The 24,294-nt window shown below is 48.2% G+C and overlaps 1 protein-coding gene across 2 annotated transcripts in view; it reads left to right on the top strand.

The window, feature by feature from the left end:
• ttyh2 (tweety family member 2) overlaps positions 1-24,294 on the top strand; it is a 54,656-nt gene that overhangs the window by 16,262 nt on the left and 14,100 nt on the right. For both annotated transcript variants that reach the window (XM_018745475.2, XM_018745474.2), the window contains exons 3-5: positions 13,745-13,856; positions 20,088-20,308; positions 22,303-22,398. In XM_018745475.2, the coding sequence (XP_018600991.2) occupies positions 13,745-13,856; positions 20,088-20,308; positions 22,303-22,398 (429 nt within the window). The remainder of the gene's footprint in view (positions 1-13,744; positions 13,857-20,087; positions 20,309-22,302; positions 22,399-24,294) is intronic.

Raw genomic sequence — 24,294 nt, 5'->3', positions numbered from 1 at the left:
GAATCGCTTTGATTAGACTTAAATGCCCAAGAGAGTCTGAACACAGGGAGAACGTGCGGAGGAGTGCCATGGGGGGGTGACGTAGCAGGGGATGATGGGAGTTCAGCGTTCTAGCCTTCACTCCAGGGACAGCGATGCCCCTTCCACCATGGAGATGGTTGTCTTCAACATGCACTAGCAAGGCACCAGGTGTGAAATCGAAAAGGCAAATGAACGCTCCAGCTGTGCCGGCAAAATAATACGTAACAAATATTAACAAAATAAAAATCAAGTCAACATTTACAGGTTACAGAAAGTACACAAACGGCACAGCGATTCAAGGTACTCGAGGTACAACTGACTTGGTCGGTGCTGCGCTGCGGAGGTTCCGTACGGCCGGATGGGAGAAGGTGCAGAAAGACGTGTCGCAGGATCGTGAACGGACGAAAACTTCACGAATCCCAGAGAGAAACGGCACTGGGCTACAGGGACTGAAGACGTACCAGCGCAGACCAAACACGGACCAAGACCCTAGAGTCAGTGGTCCTTTGATGTGTGGTAAAGTGGCACGGTCTCCCTGGGGACGCAGGGTGTGCTTCTACCTTGAACCGAACCCTCTGAGCTCTAGTCTGTCCCACAGCCTCCGATTTTAGATCTGCAGTTTGGAATAAGGGAAAGGAACGTGCAGAAGCTCACACCCCCTCAAAAAGTCCATCCAGACTACTCTCAGATCAGGGTTCCTCGTGGTCCTGCCATTCCTCTAAATTGGACCTAGTTCTGTGTTCGAACCCTGGTCTTGCACCATGCACTGTAGATGCTCCAGGTTCCATCAGACTCTGAAGCTCCGAGCACCTTGAAGTCACGGTCACCTTCCCTGAATATGAGAATTGTTCATCGGAGGGGAGCAGAGGATGGATGCATCCGCTAGACCGAAATGTGGCGGTGGGGCCTAGCGATGAGCGGTTAGCAGTGGTTGCTAAAGCCCATGGCAGTGAGGGTTACCTCAACCGCTTTGGTTGACCCCGTCATCATTCAATACCAAAGAATGTTTTTTCCACTGATAGGCCACCACAGCTCCAACTCATCTCAACCTTCGAGCGAACCTCTGAGGCCGAGTTCAGAGTCGGCTCGGGTAGAAACGTGAAAGAAGCTTCCGGAACGCAGGCGCTCGAGGAATCGGACGCACGCCGCGGTTACGCAATTTAGTCTTCATAACGCCAGTAGAAAGAGGGAAGAAAAGGAGGAGCAAGCGATTTCAGGCGAGCGGCTCAATTGAATTGCGGAGGAATCTGAGCTTAATCTCGTGACCGTCGTCTGAACGCGGGATCCTAATCGAGTTACAGCGCAGCTAGCATTCCGGTCGTCCTTAAGACTGGGCTCCTTGTTGCAGCGTAAGTGCAGCGGCGTGACGCCCCTTAGCCGACACGCGGCTTAACCGTTTCCTCACTTAAGCGAAAACCTGAAGCGTCTCCACCAGACCGGTGCTCAACGGAGCACGAACGCATCGGCGTTGTCCGGTCCCGCATCTCAGTCCAGAAACGGGCGCGTTTACGGCAACTCGCGGACAGCGAATCCTTAAGCTGGCTTCGATCACACAGACGTGATTAGCAAAAATGTAGTGACAACATGTTTTGGGGAACAGGGCAGGATCGCAGGGGTGAACTTTCCCGGTAAAAGCAAATTGGTCCGGCACACGCAAGGTCATGGTCGGTGATCTTCCAAATCCCAGTCGTATCGTTGCTTTTTAATTCTTCTTAATTTTCCCATTATAGCTTCTGGGCAATGGGCGGTTCTGACAGTTGCCTTTCTGTACACCATATTTTTTTTTAATAAATTATTTTACTGATATGCTCACCAATAGATTAGTTGTTTTTGTTATTTAGTAGTGGGGGGTGCAGTGGCACAGCGGGTTTGACTGGGTCCTGCTCTCCAGTGGGTCTGGGGTTCAAGTCTCACTTGGGGTACCTTGCAATGGACTGGCGTCCTGTCCTGGGTGTGTCCCCTCCCCCTCCAGCCTTACGCCCTGTGTGTTGCCGGTTTAGGCTCCGGCTCGCCACAACCCCGCTTGAGACAAGCGGTTTCAGACTGTGTGTGTGTGTGTGTGTGTGTGTTATTTAGTAGTTAATGGATTGAGATGATGTTTTTCTACAATGTTACTTACAGGCATAAAAGGTTGTTAGTGGGAACTAACTAAACTTTAAGTCTTTTACTACAAGACACTATAAACAGTGGCCATATAATATGTAGGCACACAAATTCTACATATATATATATATATATATATATATATATAATTTATTTAGCAGATGCTTTTCAAACGTGACTTCCAATGAACTTCATGTAGCGTTATCAGCCCGCACACCTTATTCACCGCGGTGACTTACACTGCTAGATACACTACTTACACTGGGTCACTCATCCATACATCAGTGGAACACACACACACACACACACTCTCTCTGTCACTCGCACACACACACTGTGGGTGAACCTGAACAGCATCTGTTTGGACTGTGGGAGGAAACCCACGCAGAACATGTAAACTCCACACAGACTAAGCGGGGATCGAACCCACGTCCACTCGCACCACCCAGGCGCTGAGAGACAGCAGCGCTCCTCGCTGTGCCGCCCCTATATAGTGTATATATAATTTCATTTATTAGGCAGACATATTAACTGGTATCTAATAGACACCTTTATCCAAGGTGCTTACAGTGCTAGACAGACCACAGTAAACTGTGGGAAGAAACCAGAGCACGCAGGTTCTCCAGCTCCTCCAGCAGCAATGAGCAGTGAGTAAAGGGCATATAAATAAATCTCCGCACTGATGGAGGAGCTTCATCTAGCGAGTCTGGGGAAGCGCTGAGTTCGCCCAGCCAGGGACCCGAATTTGCAGGCAGAATAACAAACCGAGAGACGGTGGAAGGGTGGAAATTGGGCTTGTCTGAGTGGAACTGGCACCATATGCTGTCTGGAAGAGTTGTATTTGAGTGTGTGTGTGTGTGTGTGGGTTTTTTTTATCATTTATTTTTTTTCTTAAATAGTCTGAAGAAGTGGTTTCTCTCTCTGTCTTCCAGTGAATTTCTTGTAAATGCCAATTTAATGCCACTCTGCCATGATGAACGCCGCTCCGAGGCGCTCGGCGGTGCGACGGCTGCGAGCGCGGAAAACCCAGCGTTTAAGCCGCAAGTCGCCCCCAAAGAAGTCGGGCATATAATATTATGTTGAAATTCGAGTGTTTTGTTGTGCTTTACAGGATTAAAACGAAACTTTCTGTGAACTTCGTAGGCTTTTAGGTGCCGTCAAAGAATTACAACTCATTTATGCCACTAATAAGCACTCAAATGAGAAAATGACGGTAAAATGACAGTGAAATTGCTTTAAAATGGCAAATAAATGGCCATCGGGCTGTTAACGGCATCCTGTGTTTTGTGGCTTTGTGATCTGTTAAAACTAAAAGAAATGGATTCAGTTTTCTCTTCGAGCCTTATGAGACTGTTTGAGTGAAAAATTATTAATTTTTAGGACGTTAAGCCGGTGACGGAACAGTTCTTATAATTTCCTCGGTCATTTTTTTTTGGTAGCTGTGTTTTACCGCGATGACCCTCTGTGGTCCTCTACGGTACAGAGAGCCAGCGGGTCCACGTGAACCCCACGTAGACATCCCAGCTGGGGCCAGTGAGCTTTTATAGCCCTTTTCCACATGCGTTAATTACGCTCGCTGCCATTGTGATTATTGTTATTGATTATTATTATTATTATTATTATTATTATTAATTATGATTATCGCAGCTCTGGCTGCAAGGTGGCCGTGTTTGAAGCCATCACCTTGCGATCCAAGGACCTGCGTTGAAATCCCCGCTTCTGCTGTAGCACCCTTGATAAAGATACTTACCCTGAAGTGATACAGTAAAAATTACCATGCTGTATTATAACTGGGTAAATTGTTGTACGTAGAAAATTGTAGAAACCTAATATTTTAAGCTGACTTGGAGAAAATAAATTATTCATTTTGTTGATGCCTTTGTTCAGGGTGACTTGGGGTTAGTTTGTGTTTTTAATCATTTAACCGTAAGTTTTACCGGTGTTGTCCGTGTACCACAAATAGGATCTGTCTGCTGCCAAAAGCCTCGAACCTGTAACAGTCGGTTGCGCCCTTACTGATATTTTCGGCTGGACCGATTACCTTTTCTTCAGCAGCGAGGATAGACGTTCATGACTGCCTTGTACGTGTTGTTCCCGAAAAACTCAATTGGTTCATAGCAAAACAATGTTGCGATTGCAGCTTTTACAAATAGGCCTTTGAGAAATATAATCTTTAATTTTTCATCTTTTTTTTTTTTTTTTAATGAAAAGAGCAGCCGTCTCAATACAGTCATAATGGAATCTAAATGTCAAGTTTTGCAACTTTTACCAGTAATTCCCCTTCCTCCCATAACTTTATTATTATTATTTATTATTATTATTATTAAAAATGAAAAATCCCCGCTGATATTTTTATGCAATTTCTTCCTGGCGCATATCTGAAATTATTTCCCAAAATGTGACCGTACCATCTGCTCCCAAGCCAGGATAGCTCCGTAATGCAATTTTCTCGCTTGGCTCCCCCGTTTGTTGTCCTCGCCGCGAGTTTCCAGGCACCGAGTCGTAAAAAGCTACACCGACTCTGCTCTCGGAGTCCACTGGCCCGGGAGGGCTGACCCGATAGCGGGCTCGTTGGCTCGCCGGCTCGCCGAGTCGCTCCGAGCGAGAAGATGCACTTAACGGTTAGCTGGACGCCGGGCTCGCGCCGGGATGGAGTCCGAGTGCCTTTCGACAATAATCCGAACGGGCAACAACCGCACAGCGCGAGCATCAACCCCATGCTATAGCGGTGCACTTTCCTTTTCGAAGTGTCGACGCGACGGGATCGTTACGCGCCTTGTGCGATCGCGATTTTTATTCGTCCTCGCTGATTTTGAGCGATCGTTTGTACGCCGCTTTAGCGAAGATCCTGTGCTAAAGGAATACACGAGCCAATAAGTTACATTTATTGTTGCGTGGCAAATGGAGAAGTAAAGCGGAGCCGCCGACGTGCTCCTGGTAGTGTCATTTCTCGTGGTATTTTCATTTAATTTCTCTGCGTACGTGGACGGAATGGAACGCTACCGTCATCAGTCCATTTGTATTCTCCCTTTATTTGATTTATTTTAATTCCTCTTATCATGTGTTCTTATTTCATATTTTAAGGATTACGCAACCTTCCCCAGTGTCGCCAAAAGCAGCTCCTCCGGTTTGTCTGATTCCGGTAATTTCCTTTTGATGGAGCCGTGGTTCTCTACAAAGTGCATCCAGCTTCAGTCTTTGTTCTTCTAAACTTGGCCTCCTCTTACCCAAAGTGCGGTGGCTGCGCTGCGAAAGAACAACGCGCAACATTTAAAACGCAACACCGGCACACCAGCAAGCCCTCTGAATCGGTAGCATGGCTATATTATCATGGGGGCGGAGCCACACGGACTCAAGTCTCCGCCCCTTTTGACTGTTGTTAGTATTATCTGGCACCTTTGTCCGCGGTGACTTACGGTGTTGAGTATGCGACTTCATGATGTTCCCATTCCTACAGTTGAGGGTAAGAACCCTGATCAGCGGTACTACAGCAGGAGGTGGGATTTGATCTGCAGACTAGCGCTAAACACTATGCTACATGCTGCTGAGTACCCAGAGTTCCCTCTTTTTAACCAGGTCAAAAGTGACACTTCGTCGAGTACGAGCTCAGTACGTGGTTCTGTTTCCGTCGAGCCATAGCAGATCCGTGGTTCTGATGCTCTTCGCTCCAGGGTGGTCGCTCCCTTCTCAGCTGGATCCATGTCGGCCGCCTTAATCGGGCTCCAATTAGTAGTTCGTTAGCCAATTCATTCAGATGCATGCCTCCCCAAAAATACCTCTCGGATGCTGTATTTCCGGAATGCGCAATGCAATAAAGGCGGTTTCCCCAAAAATTTTTCGTTAGGGGAAATAAAACCAGATGGTTCCGATTAAATAATTAAGGAAGGACGCCGACGCGAAAGCTTGTGCACACGGGGTCGGGAAGAGCGTAGTCTGAGCTCAAAGCGTTTCCTTATTTTCCGGGTTGTTAAGCGGGCGAAATAAAGGCGTAAATGTGAAATCATCTACTGTTCCGCTTTAAACTCTGGTTCAATCCCGTTTGCGTAACTTATTGGTTCGGCGCTCGTGCTCGGCGCGCGGGTTCCTCCCGCGAACACGTGCCGTAACGTCGAGGTGAGCGGCGGCCAGACTATTATGCGGTAACTCGTCAGGGTTGAACTACGACGATTGCTTTGCGTCGCGTCTCCAGCAAGACCTGCGACTCGTTTTTATCGCAAAGCCGGAATGTGCAACCCTAATGAGGCATTAGTGGGGCGAGGCTATAACCAGCCATGTATAACATGGTAATGCGGCGTACGGGGAGCAGTCATAAATGCGCACGCGCATATATATCTCAGGGTTAAAAAGCAACGAACTGCCGGGGACTGGGATTTACACGCAATCCTTCTGGTTCCATTCAAGCCAAGAGCTCACGGCTGGATGTCAACCCGGGGTTGAGGCCGGCTGCCGGAGGCGGTGGAGCGGCGGTCGACTTTGCGCGTGACCTCGTTAGACACAATTATGGGAAAAAATGAGCCGATCGTGCACTTCTACGCGCACAAGGGCGCTGCTGTGGAGTTCACGCGGCGTTTCGAAACGTGTACGAGCTGCCGAACGGAGTGTTGTCGAGTCCTTGACGGAGGCGGTAACTGGGGTCTCGTGGTGATCGAGGGCCAGGGTGAGGGTCGCGACCGCTCATCCGGACAGCGCCGTACCCGGGCGGGTCCGGGGCCCGCGGTCCCCATCTCGGAACGTAGCACCTGTCGGACTCTTGGGTTCTCACCCGACGTGACTGTGTGCCGCTCGCTGGGTTCGGATAATGACCCGTGCAGGGAAGGACCGTGGAGGATTTGAGGTTCTCTCCATCGTCGTTCCCCAATATCGACAAGAAATCCAACACAAAGACAGTAACGTTTTGAGTAAAAGTCGGTCCAGGTGAGCTGAGAGTATATGGGTTTGAAACATAGTCCAGGTGCAGAGTCCATAGTCCTTTCCTTGAATTTTGTGGAGGTGCGTAGAGTTTCTTTTTCTACGCGTCTCTGTACGGCTGTATCGTTTATTATTAACCGCTATTTAGTTAATGCTTTTTCTCCAGAGTGACTTACGGGGCGAAGTTTGTACACCGAGCTACTTACCGTGATTTGCCCATTCATGCAGGTGGGTTATGTTTTCACAGTTTGAGTGCAGGTGATCTGGGCTGCTGCAGCTGGGAATGGGATTCGAACTCAGCTCTTCCGTGGGAACGGCGGTTGTTCTAACCACTGCGCCACTTCAAGCAGAGGTGATTGAGGTCTTTTCGTTTTAGAGGGTTATTATTAATAACTGAGTAGCTGTGTTGAAGGCTAACGTCATCGCCCAGTGACAGCGCCTGGTGTTTGAGCGTCGGAGATCTGAGCAGAGGAGCCTGGCTGTGTGGCAGGAAGGGGGCGTGAACTTGACAAGAGCAGCTGTCGGCTTGCCTGGCTTTTTCCGTACCCGCCGACAGTCGTAAGCGCCGCTTTCTTCGGAGTCTGAATATTGAAGCGCACTTCAAGGGACGAGGGGCGAACACCCCCCGCCCGACTGATGACACCGGGTGCCTAATTAGGTTGCGTCTCGCTAGCAGCGGGATGAGGGTAGGTGTCCGTTTTGATGAGCCGAGCACCGCCCCCTCACCTCATCAGCACGTCATTAAGATTAACCTTTATTCGTCTCGCTCCTTTGTCTGAGTTCACTTGCAGTGTTTGGCGTGCAACTTTACACTGATTTACCCATTTGTGTTGCAGGGTATTACTATGCTGATTGTATTTTGGTTAAGAGGAGTGCAGCAGGAGTGGGATTCGAGCATAGCACCTTCAGATTGCAAGGTGACCGCTCTCACCGTTACTCCACCCGCTGCTTTCTGGAACATTCTGCTGCCAGAAGGCTGTTGGTTTGAGTCCCGGGACTGAAGCTGCTGTAGCGCCCGCGACGCCGGGGCAAAGCGGGACCGTCCCCGGCTGTGTTAAAGTGTGTGAAAACTGAATAAAAGAGGAAAATCTTCAGCTCTCGCAGAGGAAGGGACTCCTCGCGGAGACGACCAGCAGGGTTTGCGAGTCGGATTGTTGGGGATTAAATCCCTTTACTCGCTCATCCGTCCGCGGTGGCGTCGGTAGACACGCACGCAGACACGGGCTTATCGGCACACACACAATAGTTTTATTTCTTCTTTGTGAAGTAATAATAGGGCTGAAGAAAAGCTTTTATTATAGTGGTGACCTTCAGAAAAGTTGTTGAATTTTTCTCTCCGGCGTTTTTTTTAAACTGATTATCTTTCATTAAGTGATGTGGAAAAGGACTTGCTCGCTGCTTCCCTCATTGTGAATCAAAATGAAAGTGTTTATTTCCTTTCGCGCTTGGTGCTCCTCAGCCCGACGCTCATTCGGCGCTTCTCGGACTCTCGGCCAAACGGGTTTCCGTCCGAGTTAAAATACCTTTTCGTCCGGTCGCCGTCTTCACGTCCCGTGGCGATTCGGCTCGGACCCTTCGGCCAGGTAGCCCCTTTGAGAACTTATGCCCTTCTATTAGCGTTGCTGATGCGATGGCTCCTTAGCTTATGAACACGTGTGTTCGTAACTTGTTCTGTCTGTTCATAACTCGTTTCGTTTGTAAGTCCAGAGACACTTCGACCGCTCAGTCCCATTCCATACAAGATTAGTAATGCAGACATCCCTCACTTTATTTCTGGCTGATGTTGGGTAAAAATGTTCAAAATAACTGTAATGTAAGATTTTGATGGGTAAGACTTTTTTTTTTTTCCCATATTTTTATTTGTGCTTTATTAAAATTATAACGCGAAGGCCTGCTCACTGCTGATTGTTGACTTGTTCCGTGAAGACCTGTGACATTACTCATCTTTTTGTTGATCACCAGTGCTGAAGAAACGTCACACATTAGATGCAAACACTGTGGAAGCGAGTTGAATTAAGGCGGCGTCGCTGTTTTGTTTGGGTGCTCTGCTGCCATCTACGGGTTCGGAGGGTAAACGCAGGACACGGTCGCTCTACTCCAGGCAGAAGCTGTAGAAAGTAGTTGAGACAGTTCAGTGGAAAAATAAACCTTTAGTGTGTGGCTTTCCTGCAGTGTACTATGGATCTGTACTTCGAGGATAGGCTCCAACCCACCACAACCCTGACTTGGGAAAGCGGTTAAGGAAAGTGAGTCGGTGTGAATTCTGTCAGGGTAACTACCTTGCTAAGGGTACTAGAGTAGGAGATGGGGTTCAAACCTTGATCCTTTGAGTGTAAGGCAGGAGCAGTAACCACTGCACCACCTGCTGGTACCCATCAATTTCTTAATATCTTTGCCGGTTGAAATTGAAAGGCATGCATTTAGTGGCCTTTTACGGCCTCGTCCCGCTTTGTCGTATCTTTGTCTAAGAATATCCGTAAAATTTGTGCCATGCGATTACACAGTTCCCTGGACAGCGCCCTTGCCTTGGGATGGGGCTCGTCCGTCAGTCCTCCCTCTCTGGAGCCCGCACATGGCTCCAGGGCTATTTCTGTCGCCTTAGGAGACTTTTGGATTCCGGAAATCTCACATTGGGGACGGCTAATGGAGCGAGGCGGGCTGCAGTACAGCACTGACCCACCCCCCATGTCTGGGGAGCGATGCTATTCTGTGGGTGGCTTTGTCGCTGCTCAGAGTCCATCCATCACTCCCTCAGATATACCACTCACATAGCTGACATATTTCAGCCATTTATCCTTTTGTGGGGTGAATAAGTTCCAGTATTATTTGCAGTTAAGGGTTCAACAGCAGGGTCTTATGGGGAGTCTAGGGGATGGAGGTGGAGCAGGAAGCTCAGCTTGGGAACCTCGACAGGACTTCCTGAAGCGTCGGTGGTGGACCTACAGGGGCGAGGGTGCAGGAAGCAGAGATTGCGTTGTTCTTAAGGGTACCTGCCCATACCCACCCGTCCGCGGTATAGCACTGGGTGGGAGGGGTCAAGCCCTGTGTGATTAGGGTGTTTCACCTGCAAGGGGACAGCGGGCACTTGAGAGAGCAGAGGCTACAGTGCAGACAGAGGTGGAGCCAGGGGTGCAGTCAGTCTGGGGGGGGTTGTTTTACTTCACATCTCATTACATGTAGTAAAACACAGAGTGACAGTCAGTGAGCATGGTCCGTATAGTCTAGCGCTCAGGGAGACAAAGCTGGGCAGTGTGTGTGTGTTCGCGTGTATGTGAGAGAGAGAGAGAGAGAGAGAGAGAGAGAGAGAGAGAGCTGCTCCTTTTGGATCTGAAGGTTGTTGGTTTGAATCCCATCTCCAACTATAGTACCCTTGAACAAGGTACTTACCCTAAATTGCTCCAGTAAAATTACCCAGAGGTATAATTAATTGTAAATAATTGTTGGTAAGTTAACACCGTAACTCACATCATTTAGAACAAGTGTGTGTTTGTGTGTGTGTGTGTGAGAGAGAGAGAGAGAGAGAGAGAGAGAGAGAGAGAGAGAGAGAGAGAGAGAGAGAGAGATCTCTTGCGTGTCCATGTTCGTGCTCGTGTTAAACTGCCTCTATGCACTTTTCATGCTCGTTGGGCACCAGTTACTAGAGAGTTAAATCTTTACCGCGGCTCCTTGGCTTAATCATCCCGATAATGTTTTAATATAAATATCTGCCCTTAAAACGGAGAGAGATCCGAGTGTTGAGCAAACATGTCGTAGCGTGCAGACGCATTCTGTCCTTACGCACGCACACACATTCATATAAATGCATATTCATGGAGGGACTAGATGCATAATTAAATTCTTGGCATACTGTATGCAGCTGTTTTGATGCCTTGCGTATGACTGATGATCTGAGAGGGGGGGATAACACCCTGATACACCTCCCCATGTGGCCCTGTGGGGCAGATGCTGGGCGAGGCCTGCGGCGGTGCTGATGGGATTTCTGTGAGAAGCGATGCAGGTGGCTTCGACCACTTGTGGGCTGTCCACGTCCAGAGGGACTCCAAAGCGTGTTCCTGCGCATCGTCACCAAACGAGCCAAGACCCCCAGCCCCCACCCCTCCGCTGCTCCGACAATAGCCAGCAGGAGGGGTTGCGAACACATGGCCACCGATGATGACTTGCGCTGCTAATTACCCAGCAAGTGGAAGTTCCCCCCAGGGCGGTGGGACTGGGGCTGGGACTGGGGCTGGGGCTGGGGGGAGGGGGCAGTGAGCTTTTCTCTTTCCGCGCTAATTGGGGCGTCTTGTTAAAGAGCCAGCAGCTCAACGTTTGCACCGTGTAGCTGTTGTTAATTTGCCACAATGTCACCCCCATTACTCTCCCACCGTGTCACTCGTGTTACTGTATCACCATGTCCCCGTTGTTGCTTTGCCGCACTGTCACCTCTGTTACGCTGGCATCGTGTTGCCCGGCTCTTCTCACGAGGAGGTGACTGTCGCACCGCTACGCTGTAATTCTGTCGCCTCTCTTACTTTGAGGCCATTTCAGTCTCGTTACTTTATAATCGCATCACTTCCGTAACTCTGGCATCACGTAACTGCTGTCTTCTTGGCATTGTATTACCCCCATCACCTTGCCATCGTGCCACCGCTGCTATTTTGCCGTCATATCTTTCCTGTTACTTTGGCATCATGAACCTTCCGTTACTTTTTCATTGCGTCAGTTCCATAACGTCGACATAATTTCTCCACTGTTAATGTGGCATCGCATCACCTCTGTTACTTTGGAGCCATGTCACTCGTGTTACTTTTGTATGATGTCATTTCCGTTATTTTATGGTCATGTCACTTCTAGAACTTTGACATTATGCATCCACTGTTACCTTGGTAATGTCACCTCTGTTATTTGGAGCCGTGTCACTCGTGTTACTTTGGCATGATGTCATTTCCATTACTTTCTAGATACGTCACTTCTGAAACTTTGGCATTATGTATCCGCTGTTACACCACTTCTCTGCAGGTCACCTCCATTATTTGGAGCCATGTCACTCCTGTTGCTTTGGCATGATGTCATTTCCGTTACTTTGTAGACATTTCACTTCTGTAAATTTGGCATTATATATCCACTGTTACCTCAGCAGTGTCACCTCCATTATTTGGAGCCATGTCACTCCTGTTACTTTGGCATGATGTCATTTCCATTACTTTGTAGACACTTCACTTGCAGAACTTTGACATTATGTATCCACTGTTACCTGCAGAGAGGCGGCGTCACCTCCGTTACTTTGGAGCCGTGTCACTTGCGTTACTTTGGCATGATGTCATTTCCATTACTTTCTAGATATGTCACTTCTGAAACTTTGGCATTATGTATCTGCTGTTACCTGCAGAGAAGTGGTGTCACCTCCGTTATTTGAAGCCATGTCACTCCTGTTACTCTACCATTCTGTCACCTGTGACTTTGCCATTATGTAACTGCTGTTACCTTGGCATGGTGTCACCCCATTATTTTAACATCGTGTCACATCTTACTTGGTGTCACTCATTACTGTAGCTTCACTCTGAGAAATAATCATTAGTCTGTTTACTTTTGCAGAGCTCTGCTGTGAACAAGATGCCCCCCCCAGGCACTTAATAAATAAGATCCAAGCACACAGAGAGGCACGCGTCAATTAGCATGAGGAGTGACGGAGGGAGACGCACGTTTGGAGACTAAATTGGGGCTGCGTCCAGGATGCAGTAGAGGAGTGGGATCTGAACTCATAAAGCTTTTGCAGGAAAAGAATAAGCATGGGGGGGGTCCTCCTCCAGGAATGACACGGCCCCTTATGCTGTGTTCTGTAAATCGAGGGGACATACGACCAACGAACACATGTGCGTACATATGCAAGGGTACGAGGAAAAAGTACCCAGTATATTATAGTGTTTAGCAGTACGTAAGAAGCATTTGGAATTTTAATATTGCGGATATTTTTTGACCGAGCCTCGCCTTAAAGTAAGTTGTTGTTTTCCTGTGACGGAAGGAAGGCGGAAGGAGGGATTAATGCTTCTGGATGTTTTTTTTGTACCTTGCTGGCATGATCACCTCAATTTGGGGAGAGGAACCTGGGGCAGCTTCCGCCCCCGGAGTCTTCGCTTCCTCCTCGCTTATTATTTATTCTCTTTCGCTTTGTCGGCCTGCAGGGGCAGCAGGTGGCGGAGTGGTTAGAGCTTTTGCCCTGCAATGAAAAAGCAGGTTAAAATCCCACTTCCCGATAAAGTAAAAATCACCCAGTTGCTGGGTAAATTTCACTGTAAATAGCTTAGTGTACAAACATAACTCTGTATCAGTCGTCTGGGACAAAGATTTCGCCTAAATTAGTATGTAATAATTTCTCAGAAAAAGCACCGTGCTCAGAAGGTGCTGTGAGTATGGCTCAAAGGTTGCATATTATGATTTTTATTTTTTTATTATTTTTTTTTTTTTTGCATTATATCCAACTATGAATCAGGATATTAATTCAGCAATACGATCAAGTACTTTTCTCATTTACACCAGGAAAGCTGTTTCAACGCAAAATATTTGTCTTCCTTTCGGGTCCTTAATCGCGACGCCACCTGCTGTCTAATTAGATCAGTATTGTTTTTTTTTTTATTTTATTTATTATGAACTAAAATGATGTTCTGAAATTGCTCGTAATACTGTAAGATTTGTAAGCACTAAGCTGGACGCCGGTGTTTTCCTTCCCGTGCAGCGCCGCGGTGGGCGTCGGTTTCTACGGAAACAGCGAGACCAACGATGGGGTGTATCAGCTCACTTACTCCCTGTACAACGCCAATCACACGCTGGCCGGCGTCGATAACCTGGTAAGTGACAGTAACCACATCTCATGAACACCTGGAGGAGAGCTAGGACAGGTACCGAGTGCGATGCTCCAGGTACTCCAGCTCCTCGTCTTATTAATAGCTGAGTTATGAAATTTTGAAGATATTAACACTGTCGCCTTATTTTTGCCAAAATTGTGGGTTTTTTTTTTTTTTTTTTTACCCCCTTTATCTAATTAACTTGTGTTTGTTGTGGAGTGAAAGCGAGCTGTTTTACCCTCTGTGCTGATAGACGGCTGTAAGGAGCACCCGACCCGAATGGAAGTGCGGGACCACCTTAATTCGACTCGCTTCCGGCGTTTACAGCTCCTGCCTGGTTTGTGATCAGGAGGAAGATGAGGAACCTCGCACATGTTATGGGACGAGTCAGTCAACAGCTGACGCTGAATAGGGGTTTGAGGAGACAGAAAATAAAACTGCACTATCACTTTAAATTATTTTTTCATTTAAGCATAGCTCAAAGTTAATGAAATATTGAAAAGACATTTTTTTTTTTTTAATTTATCATTGCTACGTACAAGATTTTTCCAGTAACCTGTAAATAAATCAAGGGACATCTGTGTTCTGTCATTGTGAGTTTGTGGTTAAAGTGGCTTCGGAGTTACGAACGAATCCAGTTATGAACAGACGCTTGCGCTGTTGCCGTACGCCCCGACCACAGGGGGCGCTCTCGTCACCCACCGCTTAGCCCAGAATTGTGAGCTGAAACGGTTTACCGTGATTACCGCACTACAACACTGCTCAATCGCTGCAGGAGTGTGTGTGGTCACCCCAGGATGCATTATAACTCAAATCCCCTACAGTAGGGTATTTTTACACCCCCCCCACACTGTTACTGTAATATCGCAGCCGATCTCCTGGGATTGGACATCGTCGAGCGGAAAGGTCCGATCAAGTGACGGTGTAAGCACTTCCTTCCCTTCATGGTTTTGCTGATTACATGACTCACACCTCTAATTGCAGAAGCGTTGCTCGTAGCGTGTACACACACACACACCGTTTTACTGGTACGTGAATGGTGAGCGTATGGGCACAGTGTGTCGCAGTGCTGTCCGCCTCCGCAGGGGGGTCCGACTATTTTTATCTATGCGATTTAAGTACTTATCACCGCTGACGGCATGGAGATGCCGAAATCTCGCTTAATCTGGCAACTCCTCCTCGCGGCGCTGACGGAGGGGCGTCCGTCGGATGAGCCTCGCACGCTCCGCGTGACGTCGGAAACGCACACGCAGCGCTTTGGCCGGTGAATGGGCTGGATGAAGGCTCTCCTTTACGTCAGGATGTGGACCTTTTTACCTCCCAGTGGGGTAAGAACCCTCGCTAACAGTGTAACACACACACACACACACACACACACACACACACACACACACACACACACACACAGAGAGTCTGTCAGGTCCCTCTCTTACAGCGAGACATACACACTCTCAGTCAGCTCCCTGTCTCACGGTGACACATACACTTTCTGACCCCCTGCTCACACCAAACACTGAGACAGCATCTTTAAAGCCTCCAGGAGGGGCAGGATTAACATCTGCTGTAGTGGAGATTTCTCTCCATGTTCAGCACTTTGGCTCACCTGCAGCTGCCACACCGCCACCAAACCTCACATTCTTCTTCTTATTATTATTATTACCTGAACTGAGTAGCTTACACTGCAGTTCTCGATTTATACAATTACATCTGTACAAAATATCTAGGGCCCAACAGCATACCCTTTTGTGAGATTTGAACCCGCAACCTTCCGGTCCCGCATTTCCAGCTCCTTAACCGCTTCATCGATATGTTTGTCCGAACGATGCGTTAACCGCGTAAAAGTTCTTGTCCCAATTAATTATCCTCGCGTTCATTGAATAAACTGCACGGTATAATTTTTCGGTAACGTTACGGAGATGATATCTGGCGAAAATAACTTTTTTTTTTTTTCCCAGGTGTTTTTTTTCCTCCCAAGAAAATGTTATCTGATGGGAACACAATAAGTTAGTGCTGAAGCTTATTAAATAACTGATTAGAATAATTTAAGTAATGTAACTGATAAAAGGCAAAGATTGCTGGAACACTGTGTGTTATTTTAAATACCGATGAACACAGCAACAAATCTTCCAGTTTATCCCAGACATGATTTATTAAGGAAAAACTACTTTTAAAAATATTTTTTCATCATTAAAGGTACATCTACCCTATGACTAATAGAGCTTACAGCAAATCCTCGGTTCACACATTTCCGTCGTCTGATGCTGTGGGTTGTGCCCGTCAGGGTTCGAAACCTGCATGTTTTATACATTTCGTTTTTTTTTTTTTTTTGTGTTGTCGCTGTTCTTTGGTGATCAAAACCCTTAAAAGGGCAGCGGACGAGTCACTCTCTTTTATACTCGTGGTTTCTCTGAAGATAAACTAGAGCAGATGTTTTGTAAATTCTTCCAGGACCCTTAATTTTCCACTTAGTCTAAAATAAGATCCTGACACTTCCCTGGTGAAGAAATACAGAAAAACATCTAGTTCGGGTCACAAATGAAACCTGAAGCTTTTTGTGAAACTGCCCTATTTGGATTATGGGTCACTTGAGGAGAACCTCAGCAACAGCAGAGGTTGGAGCTTCAGGGCCAGGATTGCTGTTGTCAACACCGTTAGTGCCAGGTTCGACTTGGAAACGGGAAAAGAATCTCCTTCTGTCTCTCTCTGAGCTTCCTGTAGTTGCCCATATCCAGATGGTTAAAGGGTCAAGAACCCAGTACCTACAGGACCTGATCACTCCCTACATCCCAGCAAGAGCGCTGTCTTCCTCCACCTCTGGCTACTTGCTGGTCCCACTTGCAAGAGGCCCAACATCAGAAGTCTTAAATTCTCAGGTTTGGCCCTAGTGCGGTGGAATAAATTCCCTCTGGCCCTCGGAGCTGCTGAATCCTTCCCAGGATCCAAGAATGGTCTCAATCCCATCTCTTTCAGAGTCACTTCGCTCCTGATCTCCTGGCAGCTACATAAATGAGTCCATCACCATCTGCTATGAGTATCCATGTATTTGTTATTTGATAGTCACCTCTACAGGCAGCTGCTTGAGGGATCTGAGCCAGCAGCATGGTGGTGTCAGACATACAAGATGTGCCTTTGTAATCGAGTGTGTGAAACACTTTTGTCTGTTGTTGATGCACTTTCGTTTAACCTGAGCTGTATATTGATCTGGGGGTGAAAAAAAAAGTCTGGTAAACAAATAAATGTAAATGTAAGCAGAATCTGAGCACATTCATGGAAAATATTCAAAGCAATATTAAATATATATATACACAGTATTAAAGTGAGGCTTCAACAGAGCAGGACACAAAAGAAAAATTTCAGCAGTTAATGTTTTATGGAAGAAAATGCCTGGTAGTTTTATAAGAAACACTATGATTCGCTTAATTTTTTTTATTTTATTTTTTTCCTCTCTTCTTTCTCTCCTACCTTCTGCGGGATGACAGTCCCCCAAATGTTCGGCACAACTCCAGTCCTCTGCAGATGGTGACTTGTTTTCATTACCTGCTGTCAGGGAAATAGAACTGTAAATACCACTCTGTTCACGGACACACACACACACACACACACACACACACACACACACACACACACACACACACACACACACACACACACACACACACACACACACACACACACACACACGGAGCCCTTGCTTTTATCCCCCTCCCTCTCCTTGTCTTAACACCCCACTGCAGCTTTGTAATTTAGCACTCGGCCTCTTGGGAATTCTTTTGGAACCTGAAACCTCTGCATTCATCACATTCTACTGCAGACAGAAATGAGATTTTTATGAAAAAAAAAAGCCTGGGGAAAAATGATTTCTCCAATATGGGCAAGAGAGAATCCGTCCGCGGGTTCGACGGGGGCCAGTCGGGCTGAATTGAAAGGGTCAGCGGATTGCAATCCTGTGAGCTCGTATCGAGTCCTTCAACACCGACGTTTCCTGAACTGAGCCGGAGCTCCTGTAGAGAGCAGTTCGAACCCTTCTTGATGCCTAAGGCGGCGCCAGATACGTTCGTCACGTTTAACGCCGGAACACGTATATGCTAAACGGTCGTTTTCTCCACAGAGGCAAATAATTTGTCTTTGCTTTTTATGAAAGATGCACATTTTCTGTAGCAGTTTTAAAAAAAAAAAGATACATATTGACTAAATCTCATCAAACAAAACTAGGCTGCTGACAGCGTAGAGGAGTAATTACTCCCAGAATGGGGTAAATGGCTCATGTGTGTCATGTGCAGATTTGTTGTTAAGCTCCCAATCAGAACTTGGGGGAAATGAAAATAGAGGACTTTATGAACTTTTACTGCATCAGTTCAGGGTAAATACCTTGATCAAGGGTACTGCAGGGAGAGGCGGGACTCAAACCCACTGGCTTCCTATAACTGCTTATATTGAGTTGAAGAGTCTGGTTACGGTCTACAGGACCACGAGTGGATCTGCTCCTCGATACCTGCGGGATCTAATCACTCCTACGCTCCACCCAGACTGCTTTGCTCCTCCACTTCTGGCTGCTTGGTGGCCCAACCCACAGGAGGTCCAAAATCAGAAGGCTGAAGGCTCTTGATTTAGGCTACAATGTTGTGGAGCGAGCTTCCCCTCTCCCTCAGAGCTGCTGAATCCCTTTCAACGTGCAAGAATGCTCTCAAAACATCTTTCAGAGACCAACTTCTCTCCTGATCTCCTATCTGCTCCATAAACTAGCATCCACTTCTACCCATAAGAGGTGCAAAGTCAAAAAACCTGAATTTTCTCAGTTCTGGTTCCAGCTTGGTGGAATGAGCTCCCTCTCTCTCTCAGAGCTGCTGAATCCCTCTCAACTTCCAAGAAGGGACTCGAACAGATCTCTTTCAGACTCCATCTGTTGTTGCCATACGCCTCTTTGCAGAAAGCGCCTGCCACATTAACGAATGTCGTAAGGCAACAGCTCTCACCGCTGCACCCCCTACAGCAGATTTTTGGTAATACATGCAGGACATTTAGTGACAGCTAACAGTTATTTTCATGAGTCGTCATCGCTCAGGACAGCTTGGTAACTCTGGGGTGAATACCATCCCCCTGTCTCTGTCATTTCCCCACGTCTCACATAGACGCGCGCACACACGCGCACACACACACACACACACACACACACACACAAAGCAGAAAGGCAGCAAGCCACCCCCTGAATTCCAAGCAATTTCATCTTAATGACTTCCATTACACGGGGCTTAATTCCCTTCCAATTATGTGTTTTTTTTTTTTTTTTGGGCTGTTTTCTCCAGATAAAGAATATTGCAGAGCTTCTCATTCCACGGGGGGTGTTAGTTAATATCACACTCATGGGACGCAGCAGCAGGAGGCAGGGCCGTGGGAGAGTTTCTGGTACGTCTGTTCTCCTCTGCTCTGCCACCGTTCATCGTGCTGGACCCCCCCGCCCGCCCCAGCCTCCATGTTGCGCCAGACAATCCGGCATCCCCCCTGACCCCCACCAAGCCTAACCCTTCCTTCTTTCGGGACTTGAGATACTTGCGCCACCTGCCCCTGTTCCCTGGGAGCTTGGCGTCATGGCAACACTTCCCTCTACTCTTCCCATTTACACCCCCACCCCACCCCACCCGTCTTTCACTGACCAGCAGGGAGCCGTTGCCTCATAGATATGCACCGCACGTGCACAGTAAACCCAAAAAAAAAGTTGGAATTAAACTAGGATGTCCCTACTCTTGAAGTACAGTCACTTGCACTCTGTTCCAATAACACTGTTTTCGACTGCATACTTTTCACAAATAGTTGTGTATAGAATTGATGGGGTTTTTTTAATTATTATGACCCATAATGTAGCGCAAGTTTATGGAGCAGATGGATGATCGGGAGAGAAGTGGATCTGAAAGAGATGTCTTGAGACCGTTCTTGCTTGTTAAGAGGGATTCAGCAGCTCCGAGGGAGAGAGGGAGCTCGTTCCACAACATTGGAGCCAAAATCGAGGCCCTTCAGACTTTCAGTTTTGGACCTCTTTTGAGTAACGTAGCACTCTGGGTGGGATGCAGCAAGTGATCAGAGATTCTTCCCAGCATAAAGTGGGTGATTTTAGCTAAGACAAAGGTCAAAAATGGGTCCTCCTCACCCTCCGCGTGCCCCGCTCTCGTGGATCATCTACCGCATCGATCCAAAGAGTGGGTGTGACCGCTGACTCCTTCCCCCCGCTATCTTCGGCAGGTGGGGGGCACCATGGGCAGCATGCAGAGCACGCTGAAGCAGCACCTGGCGCGGCTGGACGAGATCTTTGCGGCACGTGGCGACTACGTGCAGACGCTGCGCTTCATGCAGCAGATGGCCGACAACATCATCAAGCAGCTGACTGGCCTGCCTGACTGGGAGCAGGTCAAGGTGGACCTGGGCGCCATCGCCAACCAGACAGCCCACGTGGAGTATTACCGGTGAGGGGGCGGGGCGATACATTGGGAAGGTGGGCGGAGCCTTACGGACTCAGGGGAGTGACCCAGCTCGAAGTGGGCGTGGGGCGTCAAACATCGGGTGGGGCTCCACGCGTTGTGTTGGCTCGTCATCCTCTGGGGGCGCGGCCTCACATGCTGGAAGCTGAGAGGCCCATATGAAGAGTGGATGGAATTAGGAGACAATGGAAGCGTCGCTCACGTCTGATAATGAAGCGACAGTCGATGGGCGGAGCCATAGCCGTGTGGGCGGGCTTTTGCAGATGAGGAGGGGCATTACGCTGTCGTTCGACAAGACGAAGTTAGAGCTGTCACAGTGGAGTGGGGTCTCTGTACCTTAATACACGGGGGTCAGTAGAGTCGAGGTATCTCACATGTGTGATCCAGTGGGGGGGAGCGACGGTCCAGCGGAGCCCTGGGGGTTCCGGAGGAAGGAACAGGAACTGCCGGTTGATTTAATGGGGCCATCAAGGCTTTGAAGTGGGCTGGAGAACAGATAGATGGTTGCCCTCCAGGACGAGCTTCGCAGGAGGATGGTGCACTTGCACAGTTCGACAGCTGTGAGCTGTAGCCTTATCCCGCAGCCATCCTCCGTCAGCACCCACCGGTCACCCCCCACCTCCACCGCCAGCCGCTCCCGCCTCCTTATCAAAGGCCGCGCAGAAAGCCGAGGTAACGCGTGACTGTCCTTCAGGTGTCGATGGCTGAGAAAGCATCTTTAAAGCCTGCAGGAGGGGCAGAAGGTGAGGAGATACCTTTCCCGTAGTGATCTGTGTTGGGTGGAGCTGTTCCCACACTCAGCATGTGGGATCTGTACTCATCTCACAGCGAAAACGGGGGGCAAAGCTCATCCTGGGCTGAGGGTGGGGGGAAAAGGGTCCAAAGTTCATTCCAAGATGAAAGCGGTGGGTGGAACTTATCTCAAATTGAGAAAAGCGGCTGGAGATCATCCCCCCCAGTGAAAATAGTGGGTGGAGCTCATACGTAAATGAGAAAAGGATATGAAGTTGATCCTGTAGTGTACAAAGTGGGTGGGGCTCATGCCTGAAAGGGGTGGAGTTCATGCCAAAGTGAAGGAAGGGGGCGGAGTTAACTCAACAGCGAAAGCAGTGGGTGGAGCTTATCAAAATTCTAAAAAAGGGGAGGAGCTCAAGCATCCATGGAGACATTGGTGGACTTTGCACATTTAGAGAGCACACGGAGCTGATCCAGATCCATCGCGCGGAGCTCATCGTTTGTATTGTGCGTGTTTACAAATAAGAGCTTGGTGCCGCGCTGCCGGAACGCGTTCGATGTTGCCCAGTGGTGCTTGGCTTCCTCTTCAGCACGCTGTAAGGTGGCTCCGTTCCTGTTCCGTAACAAGCGCTTTGATCCGCGATCCCATCAGGCTTCAGTCACGAGCCAACGGCGGCGGGTTGCCCCCCCCCCCACCCCCAGTGCATCCTCACGTTTGTTACCAACTGTGAGACACGAGCGCCCGGGGAGAGCGGGAAAGTGGGCCAATCCCCCTCATCCCGGGTTTTAGCACATGAAACATTCACCACGGTGGATTTGGACATTAATTATTAACCGTCTGGACCATCTTCGTGCCTGGAGACCAGGACAGGCCGACTGCGGGGGAACACACTCGCACACGCGCGCACACACACAGAAAAAAAATATACGAACACCAGCACGCAGTACACACCATCTTTCGTAGCCCAAATCTGGAGTGCATGCGCACTAACACATTTTATGGTACACAGTGACACATTAATGCACCCAAGAGTCTCACACACTCACGTGAGCAGCATAGCCGTTAAAAGCTGCTGTCTCCGGACTCAGAGGTCACAGGTTCAAATCCCACACACACCGGACTATGCAAGTGCAGGTTTAACGGAGACACATGCAAGAACTTCGCAACGTGAGCCGGTTTACAGCTGCTTTACTCTGATTTACTGTGTGGAGGACAATGTTTTCCTGTTCTCTCTCTCCTCTAGGTGGCTCACTTACCTGCTCCTGCTCATCCTGGACCTGGTGATCTGCCTGGTGACCTGTCTGGGCCTTGCCAAGCAGTCCCGCTTGCTGCTCACCACGTGAGCGTTCGCCGGTTACCATGGTTACCCCATACATATGGGATCGGTCCTCTACGCCTGTCAGGGTGGTTCCGGATCTGGAGCCCAACAGCACGTGTGTCCCAGATGAGAAATGTTGTATACTCACCAGCTTAGTGTGTGACGACAAGTGTCAAGAACAAGCTAACTCTGATCTGGATTACAGACACACACACACAGAGTCTGAAACCACTTGTCCCATATGGGGTCGTGGCGAACCAGAGCCTAGCCGGGCAACACAGGGCGCAAGGCTGGAGGGGAAGGAGAGACACCAGGACGGGACTCAAACCCCAGAGCCACTGGAGAGCAGGTCCCGGTCAAACCCGCTGCGCCACCGCACCCCCAACTCATAAACTCCTAATATTTATTATATGTATATATCTGCATGCACATGACGAGGTCACCACTGAATTCAACATATTTCTGCTTTTTTTATTGCTTCATTAGCTTGATGGAAGGTTTTTTTCCATTTTAATTTACAAAATATTTATTTTCATTTTATATGAGACTCATAGAACATCAGTCATATATAGGTGTCTTTTAAAGCTTTTATTGAAGATTTAGTGGTAAAAGTAACTTTGCAGTTATGAACGAATTGAGTTCGTAAGCAGAGGAGCCAATGTATTTAAACTGGTTGGAATCGGGTGGTTCGGATGCTACTTCAGATGGAACGCGGTACCGCGGTACAGCCGCTGCTGGCGTCGTCCGGAGACTTTAGGAAGGCAGCAGGCCTGCTCTTAAAGTCTACTGCTTATCCACCTAAGCCTCGCAATGTGGGAGATCTCCTGCAGCGTAGTGCGTGACGAGCCAGACTTTGTTACTGACATCATGCAACCCACCGTCACCAGGCTGTTGGGTCCAGTCCCGCCTCTTGTATCCCCAGACAGGGAATTCCACAATAAATCAAGACGTCTGTTTTTAAGTGCAGCATCCTTAAGTGCGACGCTCCTTAAATGGCCCGGTGTCTTCCTCTGGGCACCGTAAAAGCACAGCGATCTCATCTGAGAGGACGCATCACCGTGGGGGGTCTTTGAAATATGTATATGTAAATGTGCCGGACCGTTCCTGAAAGACGCGCCATGCTGAGCAAACAGCACAAATGAATAAATGATGACATTACCCTGCTTGACCGCGGTGCCTCCAGAGCTGCTCTTATCGGGCTGCGATCACACCCGCCACCACCCCAGCGCAGTAACCCATACGTCCCACCCAGTCCCGTGATCCCACTGTACTCCGCCCACCCACTGCTAAATGCTGCACTGATTTTATTAGGCGACCCTAAGGCAATACCTTGGGGGCACCACAATTTGCTACTAAAATAAAAGAAAATAAATTGTAATCTTGAGAAGAAAAGAAATAAAAACCTTAATTACAGAGTTTTATTACTAAATTGAAAATCTGCTGCTAATTTAAATATTATGCAGACGTGGTGTTTCGCTGCCGGTCCGTGCAATAAATACCGCGGATCTATCTGTTTAAGTCCATTTATCAGTCATTTCAGTGTAAATTTGTGTTCTGTGCGTTTAATGTGCATGCATATTCTCATAAGTCTTAATAAAACGTTGCAGTTTCAAATCCCACGTTCAGCTGTTGTACCCCTGAGCAAGGTACTTACCCTGAATTTCTCTAGTAATCTTACCTGCCTGTATATAAATTGGTAAATAACTAAGTAGATTAACACTGTAATGTAAATGTGTGTGCGCGTGTGCATTTGTCGCTTTATTAAGTTCAAAGTACTATGGTATAAAGGTGCCAAATCGATTCTTCCCTAGCAAAGTGCTGTAGACAGGCTGTCAGCGCTGTTCACCATGTGCAGTTTGCTCACGGGTTGTGTAACTAATGGGATTGGATCCCACATCCAAACAGTGGAAAAAATCA

This window comes from Scleropages formosus, chromosome 1 (assembly GCF_900964775.1).
Source record: "Scleropages formosus chromosome 1, fSclFor1.1, whole genome shotgun sequence".
NCBI lineage: Eukaryota > Metazoa > Chordata > Actinopteri > Osteoglossiformes > Osteoglossidae > Scleropages > Scleropages formosus.
Note: the sequence above shows the minus strand (reverse complement) of the source record. Positions and strands in the feature narration are given on the sequence as shown.